General features: G+C 38.9%; 1 protein-coding gene across 1 annotated transcript in view; it reads right to left on the bottom strand.

Moving 5' to 3' along the window:
- SLC9A9 (solute carrier family 9 member A9) overlaps window positions 1–27,337 on the bottom strand; it is a gene marked incomplete at its 5' end in the record, with an annotated part of 207,296 nt that extends 179,959 nt beyond the window's left edge. Inside the window, 4 exons of the mRNA XM_082487179.1 lie at window positions 13,928–14,004; window positions 14,597–14,674; window positions 18,757–18,959; window positions 27,163–27,337. Coding sequence (XP_082343305.1) covers window positions 13,928–14,004; window positions 14,597–14,674; window positions 18,757–18,959; window positions 27,163–27,337 — 533 coding nt within the window. The remainder of the gene's footprint in view (window positions 1–13,927; window positions 14,005–14,596; window positions 14,675–18,756; window positions 18,960–27,162) is intronic.
- Window positions 27,338–27,539: the final 202 nt, after the last annotated feature.

The following is a 27,539-nucleotide window of genomic DNA, read 5'->3' as shown; positions in this document are numbered from 1 at the left end:
AGTCATGGTGTAGCCTTACAACCAGTATGCAAAATCAGACAGAACAGAAGTGAGTGTCCTGGCTCCTGCGGGCTTTGGAAGCTATTCCTGTCGCACGAGAGCTAGCACTGGCGCTTCCCATTTGGAATTGGAGTGTTGCCTCACTCGAGTTATCCTGAATTTGGATGCCCCTAAACTAGGCCCACCACATGGACAGGTGCCCCAGCACTAACATGGAGAAGAGCTCTAAATCTGAAAAAAAGTTTTGCTTGAGATAAATGAAATGTTTATTTCCCTCCTTAGTACTTTTCTTTAACAATCTAAAAACTAACACAAAATCTGCCTTTGGATCAGCTTGACGTCTCTCCTACCCGCTTTCCCCGCTCAGCCACGTACATGATCATCCCCCTGTACTCGGCACTGGTGAGTCCCCACCTTGAGTACTGCGTTCAGTTTTGGGCCCCTCACTACAAGAAGGACATTGAGGTGTTGGAGCATGTCCAGAGAAGGGCTACAAAGCTGGTGAGGGGTCTGGAGGACAAATCTTATGAGGAACGACTGAGGGAACTGGGGTTGTTTAGCCTGGAGAAGAGGGGGCTGAGGGGAGACCTTATTACCCTCTACAACTAGCTGAAAGGAGGTTGTAGAGAGGTGGGGGCTGACCTCTTCTCCCTGGTGACAAGTGATGGGACGAGAGGAAATGGGTTTAAGTTATGCCAGGCAAGGTTTAGATTGAATATTAGGAAACACTTTTTCACTGAAAGGGTTATCAAACATTGGAATAGGCTGCCCAGGGAGGCGGTGGATTCACCATCCCTGGAGGTGTTTAAAAAAAGGGTAGATGTGGTACTTAGGGACATGGTTTAGAAGTGGTTTATGTCAGGGTAGGTTAATGGTTGGACTTGATGATGTTAAAGGTCCCTTCCGACCTCAGCAATTCTATGACTCTATGAGCTCACAGGGGAGCGCGGAGGAAACCCAGGCTCTGCAGTTTGGCTTAAACCTCGCTTTTCTGCCGCCGGCCGGCCGGCTGGGGCGCTTACCAGGTTTCTCAGCCGCAGCCCCCCGAACACGCCAAAGAGGGGCGGGGAAGGGGGGAGCGGGGGGACGGCTGCCACAGCGCTGCACGGACGCCCTCCCCGGCGGAGCGGCACAGGGGGCGGCACCGCCCGGGCGGGCGCGGCGCGGCGCGGGCGGAGAGCGGGCGCCACCTGCTGGCTGCGGCGGGCGCTGCCGGGGGGGCGAAGTGTGCGTGAGTTTAATTTTCTCTCGCTGCAGTACTGCATGCCGTCGTTAACTACTTCTGTTTGCCGTTTCTCTCATTGTGTATTTGTATTTTGAAAGTCTTTAAGATGTTTTTCTCCTCCTCTCTGAGGCGTGTGGGAAGAAGTGCCGGTGGCCGTGTCTTTAGCAGGGAGAAGGGCTGACAAACGGTACAACCGCGTGTGCTGCACGTTAAATGTACGACAAAGTTCAACAGCAAAACGGGACCGTTCAGAGTCTTAATAAAACCCTGAGTAAGGCTCTTTGCGCTGAACGTCTGACTCAGTATCAAACACAAACGTTCCTTCTGGCCGCAGTGGAGGGCTGGTTTGGAAAGATGCCAAAAAGGGATTGCGATTTGGACAGGCAACCAGGCCCTGAGTAACCCAGCTACATCCCTAACCCGCTGGCTCTGGCAGTGCTCTTTGATGCTGGCCATCCTCTCTTCCATTCTACATGAATTTTTGAGCCACCTGAACAGTGACGGCTAAAAAGGGCTTTTCAGATACTTGCAGCTGTACAGCCCAGGGATTAGAGCAGGGCACGGGGCTTCGGAGCTCTCTCCCAGCTCTGCCGCTGCCATTTTGTGAACAGCCACATCTGTCAGCAAATGCATTTTTCCACATCTAAAGTGAGAGTAATATTCTGTTTCCTAGAAATCTAGCTGAACTTTTAAGGTATTTTACCATCTTTGAATGATACGGTCTACGCAGTAGGCAGGTTAGAGGTGTAATAACGCTGTGCTACAGCACAAATTGTAGATTTTTGTATGGGCCTGATAAGATAGCCTTAACAGGAAGATTACTGAAAGCTAGTGAAATCAAGTCACTCACTATGGAAGGACTTGTGGCTAGAAAACCTACGCTGTTGCTGGGCTCGAAAAGTAACAAACATTGATTTGAAAACCAGCTGGTACTTGGTTACTAATGCTGTTCCTCAGAGATGGATACTGAGATGCATTCAAAACGTGACCAGACGAGGCTCAGAGTAACCTGCCCTACTTTTTGAAATTAGCCTTGCTTCTATCAGGTCAATTCCACCCTAAATTATGTGATGACTACGACTAAAGAGTGGTGAAAAGCAATCTCACTCAGAATCTTGCTGGAAGGGAGAGAAACTGAAGTGAGCTGTACCCATATCCTTGAACAACGGAGGGCAACTGTGTACACCAGGTGACAGGATTTGCAAGAGGAGTGAACAACATCAGGCAGGTTCCTCTGCTTTCCTAAGCTCATTTTCTGATACCTGTGTTCCATAGAGATTGCATGAACGCACACCTTTTCCCCTCCCGAAATCAAAGAAATAATCATTCTCAGGTAATACACCTAATGTTTCCATGTGCATTCTCACTTGGATTAAATCAAACAGGTAAACAAAACCGGGAAAATAATCCCCGTTCCTTAGCAAAGTGAGTCTTTCTTTATTTTCACCACTGAGTGGATTGTAAGGACGGGTGAAAGGAAGGTGAACAATTTAAAAAAATGCTTTGTTTTGGTTTTCAGTCTGAGTAATAGTAATCCTCTCATACAACATAAGCAGGCTACAAAAAGGCATCGATGGTGCAGTATCTAGGTCAGTCAGTGTGTCTATATATGACCTTATGTTCTTGTTCCAGAGTTTCACTATTAGTCATTGTTTTTTTTACAGACTGATTATTTTTTACTGGTGATATCATCCTGCTCAAAATTTGCAGTGTGCATGTAAATACCACATAACAGATAAAAGCACCCATGCTTTTAATAAGGGAGAGGTCTAAAAGGAGTGGAGATTGTGGTGTTTTAACATTTTAATTTTGTTTGCTGCTAAGCTTCAGAGAGAGGGTGGTTAGCTGGGGGGAGGTGATGGTGCAAAGAGCAAGCAAGTGCCCAATCAGTATATTACAGAAATGAAAGTAATTTTTCCTTTTTAAGGTATGGAGCTGGCTATGAGCAGAGGCTAATTAGCATTTTAAGAGCCATCTTCATGCATAAAGTCCTTGCTGCAGCAGGAAGGGAAATAATCCTAGTCATTTTTCTTCAGTAAGACTTTTTTATTGCAGATTCCATGTTTCAAAAAAAAAGTGACGAGAAAGAAAAACTGCCTGGGAAGGTAATTGTTGGGTATGGGATGATGGGGACTAAGATAATTGAATCAAAAGAAAAAGTGGGAGAAAAGTTGAATATACAAAATGGCTGAAAGAAATGGACTAGGGGCATAACATGCCCTGCTGTAGCATCATGGAATTGTGGACTAACTTATGTTGGAAGGGACCACAGGACATCTCTAGTCCAAATTCCTGCTCAAAGCAGGGTCAGCTGTGAGATCAAACCGGAGCGCTCAGGGCTTTAGCTACTTAGGTCTTGAAATCCTCTAAGGATCAAGACTGCACAGCATCTCTGGTCAACCTGTTCCCATGCTGGACTGTCCTGACGGTGAACAAGTTTTTTGCTTCTATCGAGTCAGACCTTTTCGAAATTACAGTTTATATCTGTCAATTTGTCTGCTCACCATGCACTGCTGTGAAGAGCCTAGCTTTGTCTTCTTGATAACCTCCCCTCAAAGCCTCTTTTATCTAGGCTAAACAAGTGCAGATTCTTCAGCTTTGCCCTTCTTATAGGGCAAATGTCCCAGCCCTTGTCCATCTTGGTAGCCATCCATGGGATCTGCTGCAGGTTATCAACATAGTCAAATGTATGGAATATGGAGTCAAATGTAATGGAGTTTCTTCTCAGAAAGTATGAAGAGGAGAGCCAAGACTAGGGAAACACCTTAAATGGTTTATTGCATCTTAATACTCGGAAACAAACAGGAGCTGAAGACAAGCTCTGCATACTATTTAAATGTCATCTATCTGTCACTGTGGAGAATGTGACTACTCGATCAGACCAGCTTTTGTAGTTTCTGTCTCCACAGGTGTAGCATCTATCCCAGAACCACCATGAAAACTGGTGTGTTTACAAAGCGTTTCAGCCTAATAGCAGTTGTGCTCCATAAAAGTTTTGTAAGATGCAAGTGTACTATTTGATCAATAGGGTCAGAAGAGGAATATGTAAAATGGTGGCGGGTGGATGAACAAAGCATCCTCTGAGTTGGCTTATTATGAAATTTTCAAGGTAACAGGTAGGAGATCTGTGTGCTCCAAGTCAAGTGCACCAATGAGTTACTGCCTGCACACTTCCAAATGTTGGTCAGCGTTTTATCTTTCTAGCAGTAAACTGGTCAGTTTGAAGAAAGAGGCTGAAGGTGCTTCTGAGAATGGCAGTGGACTGTTGGGATATGGGGTCAGAAGAGATGCATATTTTCCATTTCACCAGATCTGTAAAGATGTTTTCCCTGAAAGTTGATATAGAGTCTGTGAGAGTAGTCTTGCAAACTTGAGACTTCTAAATGATGCTGCAACCAAGGAAGCTGGGTTGCACAGGTGTAGGAGTGGTCTATAGCCAGACAAATAGGGGATGGCAGTCTTTGGAGACCGCATTGAGTGTCAATTCTTAAAAGATCCACAAAGATCAGGGAAGAAGACCTTAGGAGATCTATCCAAAAGTATTAATTCCTGCAGTAAAAAACTTCAACTTATAAGGCAACTGAGAAAAAACTTTGTTTAAAAAAAATCTCCCAAACAAACCCTTCCCTCCACTGTGGGGTTTCTTTTTGGAAAATATCTGGACTCGACTGTTTTGCAACAAATGCCATTTGCACATTTTTCAGAAGAATGCGTGATTTAATTTTTTTGCTGGGTTCCTAGAGAACCTACTGGGTATCGAATACCAAGTCAAACATCCTTTTGATTTTAGATGAGTCTCCTGCTATTCCAGGTTCTGTTTGTCTCTACAGTCCCACACCTTTAGTGTTCCCTGTAATACAATTCTTTCAATATCCTTAGTATGCTGAGGGGTTCTTCTGGAAGATGCAAATAATTACACCCTGCTGTTCACCACATCTGTTTATGAGAAGAAAAACTGTGTTTTTTGCATGATCAACTCTGCTGCAGTAAACAGTGTCAGATGCTTATTGCGAAATAGCTACAAATTCAGACTGAACTTGCAGCAACACACATACTTGAATGTATCAAAGTACTCTTGGAAGAACTTTCAGCTCTGTGTGGGTGTTAGTGGCCTGGGAAACACTATTTTATATCAATGTCTTGATTTAACACAGCTTCTTATCCGTACGTTGAGAATTCATGCAAATTAGAGGCTCTTTTTTACTACTTCCTAACTTAGAACTGCTAGAACTATCTGAGAGTTATGTCTACGAGAAAGCCTCTTCCCTTTTTTACTCCCTTCACAAAATTCCTACACGCAGATATTGCAGCGGGTGTGTATTTTCAAGCTTCTCTTTAAACACCTTTAAACAAAAGAGATAAGCAGTAACTACCCCTTACAACTGCAGCTGGGAGTTGCAGTTTGCAACTCCACAGACTGCAACAGAATTATTTTAGATTTGGACTGACCAAAGAATCAAAGATACTGTACCAGGGCACTGAGCTGCACATTAACAACTAAAGACACCAATTCTTTTCCTGCCAGGGCTCAGTATTAGGTTGCCTTCTTTGGAGAACTCTGGAGAGACTTAGCTTGATTTTTCAGCTAAATTGTGCCTGTTCACTTCTTTCAAGTAAATACAAAAATAGTGCAATACTGCTTGATGACTGAAAGAAAATGCCTGCATTCATTCTTAGATGGGACATGAAAGTAGCCAAAAAACCCCCAAAATGGTACCAACGTAGGTACTATACTCTTACAAAAATTATACATTCAAAAGGATGTCTGCTTACTAGTTTTGTCTTTATTTCCAGTCATAGGCTGAATATCTGACTTCAAAAGATTAATAGAAATTATTAAAGCCAGGCATCTGAAGTTCAGAGGATTTTATCACTGGGAAAGGCAAATGATCTAGGTATAATTTTTCCCTCTTTCTCCCTCAGTTAATCTCTACAGCACCAAGAGACTTTAAAAATCCCTGTCATCAGTTTCTGTTTGTACCAAAAATAAAGCTTTTATTCTTGCCTGTGGGGAGGTTAAGCATTTGCTGTTTACAGGTGGCATGAGAAGGAAAGACCCTGGGATTTTTGCATCATTTCGTGGGAACATTTTCTTAGAAAAAAAATACTGCTTTCATTGTAAATGAACTAAGTCTGAGTTAATACAAAAATGACCATCCAGGAAGGCAAAAGCTTAGGTGGTGTAGCAGCAGATAATCCTTGTAAAGATATTTGGATAGTTTATGGAGAGCTCTGAAACAGAGATATTTTTTTTTGTTACCCTTAACTTGGCCCCACTTTTCATTGCAGACACAGTTTCCAAAATCCAGAAGAATCCCATAGCACTGTACAGTAGATTCAAGCCAAATAACATTTGGTTTTGCTCTGCTGAAGCACTTAACTGCAAGTGTTTAGTTTCCAAGTTGTAAGGTCTATCCATAGCCCTCAGATGAGAAAGAATAGTCAGATTATAAACTCAATACTGTTTCACAACAGCAGACCCTATTTGTATATTCTGTTAAGCTTCAGGCAGAAAGTAATATAGAACACACCCATAACCTAACTAAACTTCCAACTAGCATTTGCCAAACTACTGAAATATCTATGAAAATGGGAAAAAAAAAAATAAAAAGAAATCCCCAGAGTCATGCAGTGCTCAGTAAACATAACTATTGTATGCTGAACCTCTCACGTGTGCGCTGCCAAATGTTTAATGTGAGACGGAACTAGTGTCTATTGCAAATATGTCAATATATCAGTATATCAATACTCCTGTCTCATGTTACTACGAGGCCAGAGCAAGCTACTTGTTGAGAAGAAGGTTGTAAAATAAGCTAAGTTTTCAGGAGGAAAGACTACTTTTCTATGAAAAACGGTTAATTGTAAATAGCATGTTAAAAAGGTATGCCAGTGGAAGGAATTTGTCTCCCAATCTGTAGAAGTGCGATCGGATAGGTATATGGATGAGAGAACCAAATCTTTTTATAGTTACGTCAGGATGCATCATACCCATGTAAATTGCATAAAGAAAAGTTGAACATTGCTTGCTACTACTGTTTTTCAGCAACACTGCTGTTCATTCAGCCCAGCCCTTCTTCCTTTAGGAGGCAGAAAGAGAGGCTGTTAAAAGTGCGCAGTTAAGAGTGAAGAAAAAACATTTTTACATAATGATGGAATCTTGATATCACAGACATTTGAATGGAAAATGTCTAATTTCATGGAAAGATTATGATGGAAAACCCAATCTCATGACCGTTTTTTCTCAAAAATAATCTGGAGTGATATTTGATATTTCTTGATATTTCTTTCCTTGTCTCTTATAAATTCATATTTATATATGTGTGTGTATAGAAACGAAAAATTGTTCTGGTTTTGAAACAAAGCCATTTCAGATTCACTTTTTAGAACAAAGACTTTAGAAAAATATATTATATTTTTTATTATATTATATTATGAGTGTTTAGTGATCATATGCAACAAGCATTTGAATATTCATTTGTAGAATGGTGAGGAATGGCAAGGGAAAGGATTCTTGATTGCCTGTAAGAAACAAGTGTGATGACTTGTTCCTTACACTTTTATTTAAATGTCAGAAGAGATTTCTTTGTCCAAAATGTTAGTCACTGCAGTTAAATGCAGATGCACAGAAGAAATATTTTACTTTTCTATGTGTTTTTTTTTAATTAGAAGTTCGCTTTTAGGCACTGATTACCATGAAACAATTCAATATGCTTATTCTAAAGCAAGTGTCTATGTGCTCACAGACTTGTCCTGGAATTAATTGGGCCAAAATAACCAACTTCAGCTCTAGTTGGAATATGGAGAAGTCCTGCCTCTCTAGCCAGAAAAGCCTATGCAAACTGAGTAGCTAATATAAACGCCTACATCCTTCCCCTTAAAACTGTGATGAGCTTGGAATGACTCTTCCTAACACCAGTATTATCAGCTGTTTGTATTTCATAACTTCACCATCTTGAAACTACAATTACTCTATTTTTTTCTGATACAAACACTATTTTCTATCTCAGCTTTATTCAAGCAAAATTCTCACTGCAGCCGCAAAGACAGATCAAACTTGGCCTAAGTTGTCTGCAAATACATTTGCTATTTGACTTGCACACTCGGAGAGCTTTAAATTCCAGAAAAATCAGGCCTTGCCAAACATACTAGGCAGGCTGGAAAAATATGAGTAAGTGACTGCAAACATGCTGCATTCTGAATATCTAAAATGTAGTTTTGGCATTGTAATTCGAGAGAACCCAAGTGAAACTGAATCAAAAAATCACAGATAAGGCTGACTTCATGAAGTCAGTGCTCCTGTGCACAGGCATCTTGGCTCTGGCTGGCATTCGGAATGCTGATCTAAGAAGTCAAGATGATTTCAAGAGGGGAAAAAAAAATGCAAATTTTTCCACTTCCCCTGCCACTCAGCATCTCATATGTTGCTCTGAGAGGTTGTTACCATAGTGTCGAGATTTTTCCAAATACGTGAGCACTCTTCCATTATCAAAATAGATAATGGGGCCCTTCTCCCTGCTTCTTCCTAAAAGGTTAAAAAACAACAACAACAACAAAAAACAACCCACAAGTCAGCGAGGACGGATGTTAATTTAATTTTTCAGCAGCCCAGTTTTCATGGGCTCACTGAGCAGTGTCAGATCAGTGCTGCTTCCATTTACAGTCGGTCATCAATATACAGCTAATATCCAGATACATATTGCAAAAATAGAATAACCCCATGCAACAGTCACACAGGAGCACAACTGGCTAGATAACTATGTGCAGAAAACTGGCTAGATAACTATGTGCAGAAAAGTATATCAACTTGAGCATGAGTTAGAAGTGGAAGCAGCTATGTGGAAGCAGTTTCCTAATTGCAGCTGTGAAGGCTAACTGCAAACCAGGTGGCATTCATGGAAGTGTAGTGAGCAAGTCAAGAGAAGTGATTAGTCTCTTCTTGGCACTTGTGAGATGGCATCTGGAATAATGCGTCCAGTTTTGGACCCCCAATACAAAAAAGACTCATAGGAAACCATCCATCAGAGAACTAAGTTAGGGGGCTGATAGGCATGATGCATGAGAAGAGACAAAGGGCTGAGTTATTTCAGTCTGGAGAAAAGCAGCTTAGCTTTCTCTTGTAACTAGGAGGGGAGCTAACTGCTGTCTTCAACTAAGAGGTGATTGTAGAGAAGAAGAAGCCACCTTCTGAGGGGTGCATAGTGAAAGGATGGAAGGCAATGGTTACAAGGTGAAGCAAGGAAAAATCCAACTGGATATACAGAAAAACAATCTTTGTAGTGAGGGTAGTTAAGACTGGAACAGGTTTCCCAGACTCCCAGTGGAATTCACATCCTTGGAGGTATTCAAAACTGAGTTGGACAGGGTCCTGAGGAACTGGATTTAAATTTGAAGCCAGTCATGCATTTATTAGGAGGTTGGACTGCAGACATCCAGACGTTGCTTCTAACCTAAATTATTTTCTGAGTCTGTGAAACTTAAGTAATCTGCTACAGCACGAGACTGCCCACCCTGTATCAGAGAAGGCCTCAGAGAAACTTAACATGTATGATTTTTCTTAGGAGTAAGGAGCTGTCTCGTTGATCATCCCACACTATTCTTCAGGAGACGGGAAGAGGGAACCACTGGCAGAGAAAAGATCTGTTGAGAGACTGGATCTTGTATGATTTTATATCATGCAGACCCAGAGTCAGCAGGCTCTTCATCATAAAGGGGACAACTTCAGCAATTCTGCAAAGTCAGTATACCTGGAGTGGGGCAATCTCTCCTTTCCCTCATGGGATCTCTCTGAATGGATCCTTGCTAATCAGACTTGCTGCAAAGGGCATAATGCGGCCCAGCTGGAAGAGCTTGGGAATTACTATAACTTGCATGTGTGTTAAGTGGCTGAGAACAGTATTACAACTAACATGTTAGGCACTCCTTAGGGCAGGATTTAGTTGAAAGCAATTACATTTCAGCACTTCCTTCACTAAAAAAAAAAAGCAATCCCTCTTACCCCTCTTTCCTCTGCCCTCAGTGGGAATATCTGATTATAGCCTTTTCGCTCACATTCCACTTCGCTCAAGTTCCTCTTTCTTGATGCCAGAAGACAGCCTTTCATACAAAAGCAAAGATTTACAAAGGGACAGGCACCATTGTATCAGTCTGTTCCACGGCAACTTTTTAGCACTCTAAGAGTTTGTACAATGCAAATGATGTTCCTGTTCTTTATTAATGATATTTCCCAGCTGTTTCTGGTTTACAAAGAGAGGTCTGGTCCTTCTTTGTTACAGGCTGCACCCTGTCACTACAGCAAGCCCCAGAGGAGTTGTTCCCAATGGGGTACTTTGTGAACTCAGGCAGGAAGAGCACGGACCCAAAGACAGACTGCAAATATGCAGAATCTAAGCCTAGGTATATTGATGTACTGTACACGTATATGTGTTGGGCATAAAAGGTAAGTACATGTTTAATCATACCTATGCACAAAATATTTGTGTACAGCAATGCAATCTGGAAGTACCTCAAGGTTCTGTCCTTTCTTTTGTACCAGCAACTATAGCAATTCATCCCTTCTCTCTTAGGATATGTTTTTCTTTTAGAACCTATTTTTAGTTCCCTTCAGTAAAGTTGTTATATCATCTTTCTTCTTCATGCACTCATTATCTCATTCTTATCCTGACGTGTACTTTATGCAAACATGCTTCCCATTCACGTAAGCCACATTCTGAATATATTACTGCATTCTCTGCAATGATTTCTGTGGGGGTTGTGCGTTTGTGTGGAACAGTACAAGGCTCAGTGCTGCTCAGTGCTTACTCCTTTACCTTAGGGTTTCCTTTAGATCTTTATCCCTGACTATGGGCTTGAACTTTGAACTGCTAGTAGGAATTGTTCCTAGTAGGAACTTTCTGCAGTGGATTACATCTGCATTTATTCTGTTTTAGATAAAATAACATGGAGGCAGGAATGACAGTATTTGGAATTTAGGCTAAACTCTATATAGTATGTTTCTTTTAATAAGCTTATCAAAGCTGCTCTGGCATTTTCCATTTACAAATGGCAATGACACATGTCAGAGCTCATAAACCAAATGTATGTTTAAGAGCATCACTGGGCTGGACAGCCCTACTGCTTTTCTGCAGCCTCACAGAGCTATCAGCAATTGGTTTACAGGAGAGAAATGTTCAATGGCTAAGAAAAGTGAGAGGAAGCACAGGAAGAGTCCTAATGAGATCCAGAACTACTGTTACCTCAGTAATGTGATAGCATTCAGCTCAAACTGTTATCAGGATATAGATTTTTTACTGAGCTTATAATTGCAACCTCAGGGGTGCAATTAGCCATATAAAGGGGTATGAAAAGAAGCAACTCCAAGAGCTAGGGTCATATGGAGTAATACTGTAAATAAAGACAGGAAAAATATGAGTGGTGTAGCTGTCCAAGCTGTGATCTTCATGGATCTCTGGGTATGCATTCAACCCTCAAGTGACAATGCTGTGATACTGATGTTTCTTTTTCATATGGATAAGTGCTTTTGGGGCTCTATCACAAGCTGTAGAGCCTCATAAAGAAATGAATAGAGTGGTTTAAACGTAGGGACATCAAGCAACCAGGCAGGAAATCGTTCTGATTGTTTAATTATGTCATTTTGTGGAATCCTGTATATTCTCTGTCTAAAGCACCATGCTTGTTCCCATTAGAAAAGAAGGATCCCTAAGATCCAGAGCTTTCTGCCTCACATCCTTCTCCAGAGGAAAAGAAGCAATGGGAGAGGTGAGAGAATGAGGTGTCATTTCTCAAGGAAAGCAAAATTTCAGAAAGAAAAGCAGGAGTAAGCTTTTCCTCTTCAATAAGTGAGACACGTCACACTGTCTCCTGGAGTTACAGATTTGTGTCTGAAATCAAAAGTATCCTTTCTCCTTACCCCATAGATGTTCGGCAGTTTTTCTCACATAAAAGGGAAACAGCCACAGGCAGAGCTTACATTCCTTTGTATTTCAGCACAGAAGGTGATCATAATTTGAATGTTGTTTTTCATTGTGGAGTCTAAAATTTCCTGAAATTTGGAGTGACTATAGCTTGCAGAATATTTAATAGCCACCGTGCCTCAGGTACATTATCCTTACTGAGGTACTTGATTATTAGGAATCTAGGATATCAAGATAGATATGATGACACCCCCATAAAAGAACAGTTTTAAAATCACAGAACTCAAACTTATAGGTCATTCGTGTGTTTTACTGTTATCAAAATGCCATTAAAGGAGAAAGTTCCATCTCATAATAATGCCAGTAAGGAGCTTATACCTTGATGCAGCACATATATCTTTACTTAAAGGTCCATTATAAAGAAAGGGAAAAGACAGAAATAAAAGATTAATTGCTTCTATAATTTGAAAGTGTTGTTCATAGGTACAGAATTTTGAGCAGTTTTAAAGTCAAGCACCCTCACAAAACCTGAAGTGTTTCCATAAATCTTTCCGCGTCATTGCAGAGATTTAAATGGTACATTTCATAGTTCTACAGCCCAGGACTTCAAGTAAATCCTACAAGATGCAATGTGCTTCCGAGTCTAAAACCTGAATGCCAGAAAGTTCTGTGGTTTTTCCCATTTTGACTCTGCACAATCCCAGCAAGACCAAGGCCTCTCAGCAAGGACTTACATGCAGCACTGCTCCATCACCTCCACAGACCACACGGACTCAGCTGTCTCTGCACAGCTCCATAGCACAGAAATGCCATGGGATGCCTAATGATGCTAACGTTAAACTGTGAACAGTGCATTGCTTTTCTCAGTAAGGCTTTGGGCAGGCACAGATACCCACTCACTTCAGAATCCAACTCTGGTCATTCCTTTTCACCTGCATCAGGAATTTTCCCAGAACGTGAGAGGCGAAGGGTCTGTGTGGTATTCATAAATATTGTGAATCACGTGCACTTCTAAGATCCAAAAGGATTTTTAAATGGTTTGTTTAATTTTGATTGAGCTAACCAAACAGACAAACAAAAGTTTTACATCATGCCAGCCTGGAACTATATAATCCATTTCTGACTAGCAAATCTTTTCTTTAATTAGGTAAATGTTGAAACAAAATTAGAAACTTTTCATTAAGGAGATAAGGAAATAAAAGAGTATTTTTTGCCACTCTGCTTTTTTCCTTTCTGCTTTTTCTGCAGAAGCCATTTAGTCATATCCAGGCTAAAGTCACGCGTAGTTCCAGACTGAGGCTTTTCATATGATCTTCAACTAAAAAGTTTCACTTAGCCTTTTAAATTATTCCAGTTATTTTTCATACACGCCACCAGGTATCTGTTCCTCCCTCTTTTGAGCTTTAAAGTCTTTCCTTCTCTGTTAAGAGATCTGCTCTCCTCTAGAAGGAATTCTCGTTAGAAGCATGGAATTTCAATCAAGAGAATGGTTCTATTTCTCAGGACAGATGGTTAAAGCTACAGGGGTGTAGAAATCAGTTCGTGCTTACATCAGTCACAGACCAGAAATTAATGACACAATTTTCTAAATGCCTTATTTCTTACTTTGCAAGAGTTTTGCCTTTTCTATCTCAGCATTCCCTCATAAGTAATTACTTTATCTGTTACACAAATTGTAAAGTATATTGACCGTGCAGGGTCCACAATTCTTTTTACAGTTTAGTTTTTAATTGAAAAAAATACCAAGCGCTCATAATGACTTCAGCAATAATAGCAGAAGACATTCACTTACCCTATGATAATGCAGGAGATGGCAGTTCCCAAAAATGCGAAGGTTAAAATTGATCCTAAGTTACGAAAAAAATGTCTCTGGGGAGGAAAGTTTGAAAAAAAGTCCTTTGTAATACAGTCAATAAATGAACATTCAGACCAAGCTGAAACACTGCATCTAGAAGTGCCATTTGTTACAACCCATATCTCAAGTACAAGATCAAACAATATAAGCTACATCAGTTACTTTAGAAAATACAGTTAAAGATGAAATGCCATCGAAATTCCCTCTTTTATCTATCCAGCCAGACACCTCAGGGTCATAACAGAAGTTCACATTGAAAGTATCTGATGCAAACAATACCATAACCCCATCCCTTGAACAAAGTCCTGATCACACAGTATATAAAACACAGACAGGCTGCTGCCTACATGCAGTATGACCATATTCAAAGTGGTCTCTTTTGAAACCAGGAATGCCCAAGTGTTATAAACCACACAGTCAAATATTTGCACAGACACAGAAAGGGAGCAAAATGAAGTTCATGAATTTCATTTGCTTCTACTCCTGTCAAGTTCCTCCCATGCAATACAATCGTTGACTGACTCTTTTCTCTGTCACTGGCCTATTGGATCTACAAAGTAGCAGTCACATTCAGTCACTTTTGTAATATTAGAAAGAGATACATACCTTCTTTAAACTATATCCAGCATGAAATATAATCGGTGGCAGCAAAATATTGAAGAAGATAGAAGGATCAAATGTCATCTGCCAGAAAGGACAAAAGAGAGGGTAAGGACAAATAAAGTAGCATTTAATTTGATAGGAGAGGTTTTATTTGTAACTTCTTATCAGGATTAATCTCAGGATCAGCTTGAATGTCTAAGGCCAGAATGTTATTCTGAGTTGTTTTCTTACAAGTATTAATGTGTAGTTCCTTACTGCTTATATATGTAGAATACAACTTGAATAGTATTCCTTAAAGAAGGAAATCAGTCATGCACTATATTACAGGGAACACGTACAAGCAGTGTTGCCTGTGATAGTATCTGCACTACCAGACATCCAACTTGAGAGTCCCATGGCTTAATTCCCGGTTCAGACATGGGCTTCCTGTTCCATTTCAGGAAAGACACATCATCAGCCTTGTGCCTCAATTCCTCATGCACAGAGTAGTGATAAAAGAAAAGGCCTATGCTACCAAAACCAATGTAACATTTTCTTTGAAGCGTATCTATTTAGGCACAAACAGAGCTTGCTACTGTTGCTTAATGAACTCCTGGCTGTTAGCTAATATGTGCTTTCTTGAACTACTGCACATGAAAACTGCGCGAGCTTTGACCACCTTCATTACTTCACTTGAGTTAGCCTTAAAGTGATCAAAAATATTATGTTTTTACCAGGCAAGGAACATTCATGTGGCTAAGTAATGTAGTTCAGATGCAACATAATTCATTCAACTATAGCTGTATAATCAGTTCTGCTAACCTGCCAGCACAGGTTTCTGTTGTCCTGAAGTTTCTCAATAAATCTGCAGAATGCTTCTCTAGTGTCATTTCCATTGTAACACATCTCATAAAATACAGTCAGTCCAATCCAGTCAATCAGTTTGGGCCTGAATGCAACAAAACAAGCTCTAGACTCTCCACAGTAACTAGTTATTTCTACTTCCTAACAAAATCTAAGTGTAGCAAAGCACAAATTATCCTTTTTGGTAAAAGGTCTACATAGACATGAAATTCACAAATGGCATAAAGGCTTTTCTTCCAGATGTCAGTTTGAGGGATTTGTGATGGCCTTAATTATTAGCAGCTCAACTAATTTACCAGTAACATCCTCAGTTCCTTGCTGTTTTTTCTATTTCTATATGTGCTGACATTCTAAGTCATATTGTCATGGCAATGAAACTGTAATTTGCTTCTGGCAACAGTCGTCTGTAGCTGTGTTACTGAAGATGCAACATATCACCGTGTGCAACGTATCACAAATCTGAGAGGCACTAATGCTGTCCTATTGCCTACATATCTTGCATCTGTTTTATAGGCAAAGGGGTTTCCTTACATCCTCAATAAGCTAAGGACTAGATTCAGCCATTCACCAGACTAACTGGATTTTCTGCAGACATAACTAAGGTGCTTTCAGAACTGAAGATATGCTACTGGGGTACTCTTCATGGTTCCTGTTCCAAGCCACTGGCTGGCACAGCAGCAGACACCACTTCGTCCTCTGTTACATTTTGTTACACTCAAATGACAGCCCCATTCATGTGAAGCATTCATTTTTGTTTCTACAACAGCCAGAAACACTTTATATAATACCTGTTAAAATTTTTAAATTTTTAAAGTAATGCTAGAATGAGGATGATGTTAGCCAAGGCAAAAAGTTCATATTCCAGCTGTTGCCGGTACTCTGTTCATATTTGCACAGAGAGAGACCAACAACAACATTCAGTCACTGCACTTCATGGCAAGTAGCTTTCGATAAAACAGAATCCTGTTTAAAACCACAGCATTGCTTGAGAAAAAAGTATTTTAATAAGCTTGCGTACTGTTTACTGTTCTATCAGCAGGCTATATTATACCAATACTTCTAAAAGAACAGGATGTAATTAACACAATGGCTTGCAGCTCCTTTGTTCAGATAAAGTGGTATTTTAAGGCTACAGATGAATCTAGATGAATCTAGATTAATCTAGATGAATTATTTAGCTTCAAAAGAGTAAAACCTGCCTACAAAATTACTTCTGCCTTCCTACTAACAGACAGCTTGATTTGATAAACAGGAAATGAGAGCTCAGCCTTTTTTTCCATTCTGCCTACTTTGAATTATAAAGTTAAAAAAAAACTAGCTGGCAAATAACGTGCCAGTAACTTTAGCTGTGATGGTAACTTCATTGAAAATATGATAGAAAAAGGATTTTCTTCACTTATGAACTAACACACTCAAATGTTATTTTTGGAATTAATTCATCAAATATGTTAAAATAGTTTTTTCATAGGCATCAGAAATCCTGACTGCATGTTTTATTATTCAATAACCATGTTCTAAAGGAAACACATTTGTAAGTCATGGGGCCGTCTATTCTTTCTGATAAATGCACTTGGTAAACTCTTATACTGAGGTCACAAGGGAATTACAGTTGTACAAAAAACAGAGCATGGTGTTATCATTTTTTCTGTTTTCTATGTTCATGCTTTTGCCAGTGAGGAAGGCTGCCAGGCATTGTTACTCTCTCCTAAACACTGTTGAATTCCTCCCTCTTTCCTTTTTCATTTATTTTCTTTTTAAGAGGGCATTTGCCAGATAATTTTAAAGGAAAAGGGAGTGAAAATTCAGGTGGGCCGAGTCCTGTCCAGTAATATGGAGAAACCCATAATTCATAGTTGAGACTTTTAAAAATCCTCTAGCAAAGGGAGACCACGGAAAGAACATTGAGCAATCCCTGTAAAGGCAAGAGAAACTTCTCTGCACATTAGTTAGTGCTCCTCATTTCTCATAACACATGTTGGCTTCAGTATACCAGGTTTGATGAAGATTTTCAAATGTAATGGATTAGCACATACTCCTTGGAAACTAAACACACGCTTTGACTAAGACAAACCTCTTACAACCAACAAGCAGGAAAAAGGATGAAGATTCAGCAAAATCTGACTAGTCTGACTGCCACAGTATTTTCCTGTCTCCACCCACCACAGCTCTAATAGTCCTTGACAGTCTAGTTCTTTCTGAGAATAGCAAGAGGCTGGCAGTAACGACAGACAGGCACACAATGGTGCTGCATCAGCAAAGAATTTGAGCAGGTGGCTAAATCCTAATTCTGCTGAGTTCTCCAGTGTACATTCTAAGTATAAACTTAAAAATTTTACAATGATAGCAACTGTAATACACAGGAACATGTATTACTGTGCTAGACAAGCAATAATAACTGGAAAAAAGCAAAATAATATATTGCAATATTGTAAAAAAATGCTGGTAAGGGCTTAGAAGCTCCATGTGAATTTGTGATGTCTTTGAGCATAAAATCCAGGTTTTAAGAAGTGCCTCTGCACTCCTGAGTTCTTTAAATTGCTGTCATTTTTTAAGAAAGTGAACATTACAGGGAGTAAATATTGTAATGGGGGGAAGAATATAATGACGAAGTAAAATATTTTAATTGTTATATACTGGCAAACACAAAAGGCCATGACATTGTAAAAGACTGTAAACTTCCTCCCACACTTCCCTTTTTGCATCCAGCCAGAATTGCCACAATTCTGTCTCCCAAGCTTGGGGACAGCCAGTGAAATCCCCGCTGAGGACCACTGCAATAGTAAATGAATGCATGAGAACATTGTAATGCATTTAAGCATTACAAAAACCCCCACTGATCTATGGAAGTTTACCTATTCACAAGTATATATTTTATAAAATGTTTAGAGTTTGTAGTTATCTCTGCTGTATACAGGACGTAAACCTCCCTTGCATTAAGCTGCCAGAGCAAGTCACTTTTAAGACAGAAGGCAAATAAAGATATCAGTGGGGTTTATAAAGTTTTAGTGGCCATGAATCCATGGTAACAGCTTTGCCTGCAAGTGAACTCAGTGTCTGCAGGAGGTGAGACTGTCCTCTACAAGAGTTCAGGCAACTATTCTGTAAGCATACAGCCAGTTGTGTGCTAAATGATGGTTGGGTTTCTACCGCACTTGATTTCTGTTCCTGTTCTTCTTCCTCACTTACCCTTCTCACCCTAAATTCAGAATAGCCTCCCTCTTTCTGTGTCACATTTTAGCTTGAAACTTGTTTTCTTCTCTTAAGGATGTAAATAAAAGAAATATCTTACACAGTTTAGAACAAAAAAAGATAGGTTTTACCTTTTGAAGCATTGCATTGCCCTGGTGACCATTGACATTGCTGTGGCTGATCTCTCTTTTGTATTGATATTCATAGACCTGATTAGTTATATTAATAAGTAGAGTGGATGGCCCAGATTTCAGCTTTTCACATTCATAAACAGTTCCACTTTCAACATCTGATGCTTTTGCTGCATATCGTATAATTAATCCCATTACAAGACCTGGAGAGTGAAAAAAACAAAACAAAACAAAAACCAAGAGATTCAGTTACTTTTAAGTATGACACACAATTAGTGGTTTGGACAAAAATGAACTCTCTTAAAGCAAGGACGCCACTTTCTTGGTGTTTCCACCTTCACAGAGGTACAACCCACTCAACACTTCGTGGATGACCATAAAATACTCTTCCAAAATGGTCATTTCATTAGAACAGATATTGGTTTGACATATGCTCTGCTGTACTCCTGTTTTTGTGATCCAGTTGCTGGAATCATTCCGATAGTTATTAACTGTTATAGTTATCAACTACCGTGTTTTCAATAGATATGTAGAGAAGAGGGATTCCTGCATAACTAATGTGCTGTCCTGATCATACAAAAATCAGCTGTGCTTTTGGTGATTTTATAAACTTCATTCATGGGGGGAAAAATTCTGACACAGTATCCTTAGGCACATTCTCCTTTCTGTAGAAGACTGTATTTTTGAGACTGTATAAACATGGGAAAATAAAAGCAGGAATAAGGACAGGAAGATTAAGACTGGGATTAACTGATTTGATTTGATTATCTACAATTTAGGACTCTCATCCAAGACAGACATTTTGTCTCCCTTTACAGATAACAGAGAGGAAAATGTACTTCTGCAGTTGTCCTCTGGAAGGTATGCTTCTTTCTGTTGGCTCTAGTGGGAGCTTGCATGATTACTTCAGGACAGGTGACTAATATTTAGCTAGATAACATTACTGAGATTATTTCCACCCTCAGAGACTTGTATTTGGCTTCAAATTTAATTTCCATGCTTTTTTAATGTCCTGTGTGCTTTAAGTCCTATGTATATGATGAACAGCTTTATAGTTACTTATTATGAACACATTCATAAAATGCTAAGAATACTCAGATTAAATATTGATGGAAGACATCTAAATATCTATACAGTTATACTTACTCTAATGAAAGATGAGAAAGAAATTAAAGTACAGGAAATAGCGGATAAGCATCTGAAAAATATGATGTTAAAGTGTAAGTTTTATCCAGTAATCAGATGCCACGATGATAAAAGTGATCATCTATGCCTAGAGACATAAATAGGATGTCTTTGTTATTGACACATTTTCCTGTAACGCAGACTCTCTGAACTGCAGATTTCTACCATACGTAAAATGCAAGTTTGTAGCTTCCTGGACTGATGCTACTACAGAGTAACAGCTGTACAGCTCGTTTAGGGTGCATATGCATTTATGCTTGTTTTGTATCTATTGTTTAGTATGGTTGGTTTCTTTAAATGGTAGAGGATTTAGACAGGCAGCAGAAAATCCCAAGGCCACTTTCTTAAATCATACACCATTTGTAAAATAAATCAGATAATAAATCTATCTGTAGTAAAAGACAGAATTCCTCAACATTTTAAGGGAAAGCACATATGGGAAAAGGGAAGCAAGCACTGCACATGCTACTATGAAATATGACTTCTACAGCAGTCAGCCCCAGATGTCCAAAATCATGAGTCAGAACCCAGGAAACTATTAATTAGTTAAAACAGCCAGGGTTTTCATCTTATTTTTATAAGATTTCCTCTAGAAGGACTACATATTTCATTTTCAAGTTAAATTTCAAGTACATTAAAAACTCAACTTTATTTGATGCTTGGACAAGACTTTATGTTTTCTTCTCATTCTCTGGAATAGAAAACTTTTAGTTTTTCCTTTACCATTTTTGTTCGTATCACTCAATGTTTTAAACTATAGCCTCTGTTACACTTCTGTTATTGGGTATTACATAGACTTAATCAGCTCAGGTAACAGAAATATTTTGCAGACCACCAATGCCTGTGCAAGGACACTGGCAGAAAAGAACTACTCAAGAACAGGAATATTTGGCAACACACTTTGCCAGAATCAGTGTCAGGTCACAAGATGGGATATGTTTTGAATAATCAGGAGAAAGAAGTGTTTGGTTAGACAAATGTGCTGTTACAACCTGTTCGCCCATCCTATTGACTCCTCTTTCATTTCCCATTTCTTTCCTTCTGCATTCTCTCTGTCTGCTTACAAATTTCCCTATATGTCCCTCATTATCTTTCCTACACGATTCCTCTGTGCTTGCCCATCTTGCTGCATCTACTGGTCTCTAACATTTACCTGTTCATTTACAGCATCTGTCATATTAACCTGCCTTTTTCTGGATAGTTTTACCTAGACCCTTACACTAGTCTTCCAAAATTATGTAGGTTAGTAATATTTTTTTCTAGTAGCCTTGCTTCTGCTATACTGGCAACGATGAGCATCGTGCTTATTGGTACAAGTCATCTTGCTATATACAGAAGACAAGACTTTAAGGAAATAGCGCTACTTTTAACTGAGAGCTCAAAAGTCATGAACGAAGAGCTAAAAACATGAAAGTGATTTTAAAACTAAGAGTTTTAATCCTATTATTCAGAGTTCTTCTGATTTATTTTTTAGCCTTTGAAGTTTAACTGTTTACATGACTTGTACATATAATAACTTTCAGAATGGCAACATGAACCTCTGAAGGGAGACACGAACATCTCAAGCAAGATGAGCAGAGACCAGCTGACATTGCCTTTACCATCTCTATTTATTGTACGGCCAGGTGGACTAGTGTGTCCTACAACATTTTGAGATTCCCAGTATGTGTGTTGTATTGGCTAATATAGCATACACTTTGAACCACATTCTGTTAGTTTTAAAAATGAAAACAAATGTTCTCAATTATAGTAATGCAATTGCATTGAATTGTTCAAGGGCAAATTATTTCAACCTGTAGTGTCAAGTTTATACTAGGAGTAGAGGACTGTTCTTATTCTGTATTCTGAGAAGATATGTTATCTTCAGCTGTAGTCTCAAATTACCTCTGTGGGAATTTTCTGGAATGGAAACAAATGCAATATAGTCCTGCAAGACAGCTCTTGAGTATAAATAAATCCATTTGCAGAAAAGGAATATTTAAAAATATGATTACAGTAACTGTAGAGAAATAACAACACTGACTGAGATTTACAACTGGAACTCAAGTTTGCGTTTTGGGTTTTCTTCTACCAGCTTTAGATCTTATCCTCTGATGGAGTCCAGCTCCGGGTAACATATAGAGCCACACCATAACGAAGTGATAATGAAAGAACGAGGAAATTGTGAGAATATCCAACAGCATACACATATGGGAGAAATTACATTAGAGAAGTTTCTAACAATCAATATTCCCAGGCCATCAATGGTGCTTTGAGGTCCTTGTAGCTCTCAAGGAAATTCTATAATGGATTAAATTTGAACAAAATGCGGACAGGATCCATAATGATGGGTTGATTCAAAATATTCTCCAACAAAGACAATTGCTATTGCTACACTATATTACAAGAGGCAATATGGAGTTGTATTTTTCCTTCAGTAATAATAAATGTGCTAGAGACCCTATATAAACCCCCCAGTGAATTAAAAATCTAGTAAGAGTGTATTTAATATTTTAGTAGGTGTATCATTTATGGAATGCACTTTCTGCTTTAAATCATTATATAACATTTCTTTCATGATAGAATTCAGGAGCCAGATTATATTCTAATAGAAATAATTAATTTTTAAGTTGGTGTATAATGCACTCTCATTTCTACTACTCCCCCCTCCAAATTGAAATAATGCTTTTGTCATGTATGTTCTGAAACATTCCTTATAGTTCATTTAAAGAAAAACGAACAAACAAACATTTGCATGTATCTACTATGAAAAAAGACTAATAATTTCTAATTTCCTTGTAATCAGTGTTTTTTGGCAGAATAATTAAACATGAACATTTTCTCACAAAGTTCTATGGACTTTGGTATGTAAAAACATACCTTCTGTACAAATAGTTCTGATTTCATAAAGGCACGCACAGAAAACCTAGCTTTACCACGTAAGTTTAGGAATTTGGCAGTTAAAACTCCCTGAAGATGAGTCAGGAATGATGCTGCATCCATTACCTGACATCACAAGTCATCATAATGCCTAATCATTAGACACCTCCACCAAAGTTGAATGAAGAACCCTGATGTGTGCCTCACTTCCAAATGTGCTGCATAGGATCCTCAGAAGAGGCTGAGGAAGGGCTACTGTGAGTCAGCTTTCCCACTGCACACCTGCCAAGAGCTGAACAACTGGAGGGAAAAAAAAAAAAAAGAGTGGTAGCCTTCCAATCCCCTCAAAAGTTCAGGAAGCATCTCTAACCCCTGCAACATGAAGCCATTTCTCATGAGTGCTACAATGACTGTGTTCTGTCACTCATCTTTTTTATGTTTTCCTTCCAGTGTGATCAACTAGTCTCACAGAACACAACTTTGAAGGCAGGTACATCTTCAGCCTCACCTCCACCCTAATGGGCATCACACATTCCCTAGGAGTGACAACAATTCAAGCTGAGAACAATTTCAATTTCAACAAATTCAAGTTGCTAATTAACCTAGCAGATAAAAGGCACAGATTGTATTGGTGAGTTGGGGTGGGTTGTTTTTTTTTTTGTTTATTTGTCCGGTGTTTTTGTTAAATTCTGGCTGCCCACCTGCAGGAGTGCTTTGGCCTCTTAATCAGAAGTAACTGGTGGCACCTGTATGTAGCCCTACCACCTGAATTCTGGGGAGGATAAGAAATTTGGATATTTACACTCAGCTTTTCATTGTGCTAGCTCTGGGCTTTTCCCCCACTAACGTGGAGGGCCATGACTTACATGTTCTGTGGGGAATTTGGCACCTAACATTTTATGACTGAGGTCTCTAATGAGATCGGGCACTGTAGGAGCTGGCTAATAGGCAGTAAAGTCTTTTATTGGGTCTAGTATTTAAGAGAGAGGCCACCTACTCTTATTGGAGAGAAGTGGTATTCAGTTTTTGTTACTGCTTGTGTGGGTAATCTACCGCACATTCTGGTTATGCTGTTGTATAGAAAATTGTGCTGATAATGTATATAAAGGATGCTCTTCCCTTTCTGGGTGGCATAAAGTTAGTCTTTCATACTCACCTGCCTCCTTGATATACAGAAATCATGAAGTAAGTTGAGTTTACTATTTGGGATCTGTTTGTCAAACCAAGCTACAGTGTGCAGAGAAGCTTGTTCTCTGAGACACTGGAAAACAAAGGAATGAATGAATAAATAGGTAAGTCTGTATTCTTCCTCATTGTTTGTGAGTGATTTTTCAGTTTGGTGTCAAAACAAACAAAACACTTCGAGTGTTTAAGTACTTTCAAGCTAAATGCCTTGAAATGTATATATACGTACACATTTTTTTTTGTGAAATAATATTGAATTCCTGTTGAACTAATTCTTGTGAATTAATTCTGGGTTATGCTAAATGCTTTGGATTTTTTGTTTGCAACTGCAGAAAGCTTTTTAATTTAAGTATAGCTATATTAAGTGTTGAACTATTGCTTTGATAAAAAAAAAATTTATATCTCAGTTTTTAAAGTTTTTCTAAATGGATAGTTTTCCAGTATGGGCTTTTCTTTAGCTGGAACTAGTAAGCCTAAAACTGCATTTTCCTACAAAGCTTATGTAAAAAAACCTTCCAAACCAACCCTTTAACTTGTTCTGTATTTTAAACAGAACATTCTATCAGGCTGTTCCTAGTGTTCAACTTGTGACTGTTCAGCACTTCACAGGAACTGTAGAACTTCTTCCTGGTTTTGTATTTCTGTGGTGTTTTCTCCCCCTCCCTCGGCCTTCCTCATATTTCACTTTCTTTATCTTTCCCACTGCTATACCCCTAATGGCACACTGTCTTGATAGGGACTACAGACCCATCTATCACACTGTGGGACACAGTCTGCAAATAAGTGGCCATATTCTTCTATTGCTTGAAGTAAAATTATTGGTTTCCTGTGCTGCTATTCATGTATCCAGCAAATAGCTCAATGAAAACTGTAGGGCAGGGACTTTTGGTTTGTACAAAGCAGGTGTAAACGAGAATTGTTCTGATAAAGAAGGCAAAAAATAGAGGGCAGGATTCAGCTCACTGTCAGTGCTTGATGCCATGAAGATTTTCTCCCAAAGTTGCTGCCTGTTGATCTGACACCTCTATCATGACTTCTGAAATTCCACTTTCTTTTCATTATTGCTATTCCACAATACTAAAGATACCTAAACCCATATCCAAAATTTCTAAGGATAAAAAGGACATCATCAGCTTTCTAGATCCTGTGAACAAGCTTTTTTTCCCATGTTTGAAGGTTGCCATAAATAATGCAAGACTAAATAGATAGTTTATTTACAATCATGAGGAATGTTTCCTTTGTTCATGAATGTTTTAATAATTCAAAAGCTCTCTCCTGCTGGAGCACTAATCTCTTAACTGATCGAAAGAATATAACGAGCTGGTTATCCTCATGATGTGCAGATTATGTTCTGGGCAGGCAGAAAAATAGAACCAAAAGGTAGATAAAACTAATAAAATACTGATTTATTTGTGTAATGTTGTAGTCGCCATATTTTAGTTCAATGTCGATAGGCTTTGTCTAAATCTTCAACAAATGTTGTCAGCTGCACATGGGGAAACAGCCCAATAGTGTAAAGGACGCTACTATAGAAGAGTCACCCATGTAATTAGAAAAACATTGTTGTAATGTACAAGTTGATCATAATGAATATATTGCACAGCATTTTGTGGTTTTCCATTTGAGAAATGTTAATAGAAATGAACAAGCAAATGTATTCTCAGTGATGCTATGAAGCTTGTACCCTGTAAAACTGTTAAACAACAATCTAGGTGATGTCTGACAATGGAAACCATTGCATTTAACTAAGTATCGTGTGATGTGTATTTCTGTGTCAACTGGTTCTGTTGAAGTGTGTTTTCTACATGCAACAGACTTCAAGATTAGAAACAGGGAATATTATCAAATATGTTTTCATTACTTTAAAATAAATGTAAGGCAGATGAGAATTAGGAGATTCCACAGACTTCCTCACCCAGGTGTTAGGGGCTCTGTGACTGGCTTAATACAAGAGTTTCTTCTTTACTTGCTTTTCTTCAAAGTATCAAGTCATTTGTGAAGATATTAAGTGAGCCAAGAAGATGAAATAGCCTGCATTCTTGAAATTTCATACAGTTAATTTATCTAATGAAATATTTTGAAAGGGGTACAAGGAGGAGACTTCAGCTGCAGTCCTCCTGTGGAACTGAGATAATCTTAAAATGCTTAATATAGAAAGAGCAAAGGAAGCTTCTATCTCACAATGTAGGGGTCAGATGCCTTTTCTGTTGCAGGCTGGCAGTTGAACTTCCATAGAGTTTTTTTGCACACAGTGTGCCATGATAAGCAAATATTCTTCAGAATATGCAATCTTAACAAAATCAATTTTGGGTATTACAGTGCTAGAATGTGATGTGCATAGAGTAAGTCTGAGTCAAAAAAGCTTGGCATTTACACACTTAATGACTGAGCTGTTGGTTTATATTTTCCACTTCGACAGTGTTACCCTCCTATATGTGTTTTATGGTAACATTTCTGTTACCAGTCACATGCTTTTCACAAAGTGAAACAACAGTAAGAGAGAGTGACAAGAGAAATCATTATACATGTAAATGAATGCCATTAAACTAGTGAGTGCTTCTTATCAGTAGACAATGAAGAAAGTTCTACGTGAAAGTGATACACAATATTGCAAAACTGCATAGAAGATTAGAACTAGACAGGCAAACTGAAATTACAGTACAATGACAGCATTCAGAGAAGACCTGAGAGGCTTTTTTTGCAGTCTGTTTTTCAAAGGCACAGAGAAAAACCAAAATAAAAATCTCAAGATCATTTAAACTTTATTAGACAACATGGCTGAATTCACAAGTGTCCTTAGTCTAACACCTTTGAATGTTATACAAAACAAGCATGTAAAATAAGTAAATTAAATAATCTCTTTCACTGTGGGCATTTCCTTCTTTGAAAACAGTAAACTCTCTAACTCCCAAAGTGTCATGCAGTGGCTGTCTGCCCATAGAGGAACATAACATGCACATTGTGAGGATAACCAGCTCATGATAGTCGCTCCCTTAACAAGTCAGCCTCTAGCTACTTCATGAGATGCTGTTACGTTATTATTTTACTGTACAGTTATGGGGCTGATGACATTTCATTTGTCACATTTTCTGAGCTTTGTCAGCACTTGAGATCAAGTACCTGATCATAAATATGTAACTAGCCCCATGTTAAGCTGGCACTTGAATTTATACTCACCGTAAAGCATAGCTCCTCCAGTTTCATGCAGAAATCGGAATCGATGGTTTTTAAACAACCAGATTGTTAATATTGTAAGAATGAGCAGAAAGTTAAAGACTAGCAACTCCACAGCTCCCTGATGATAAAACTGATCTTCATCTTTCACTGATACATATTTCTCCAACTTCTCCATTTCATTCCCTTTATGGAAAATATGTGCAAAATAAAACTAAAAAAAAAAAAAATTACAGGAAGGAAGGTGTTATCACCTCTGGTACAATAAAAGTCCAGATACTACAGAAATTCACAGCAAGCACATCTGTTTCATTTGCAGCCTCAGGGTAAAGTGCCCCAGCTCAGAATTCAGCTGGGTTCTAGTTACAGCTTCCTGTTTC

The sequence above is a fragment of the Vanellus vanellus genome (assembly GCF_965231255.1).
Source record: "Vanellus vanellus genome assembly, chromosome: 8".
Lineage (NCBI taxonomy): Eukaryota > Metazoa > Chordata > Aves > Charadriiformes > Charadriidae > Vanellus > Vanellus vanellus.
Note: the sequence above shows the minus strand (reverse complement) of the source record. Positions and strands in the feature narration are given on the sequence as shown.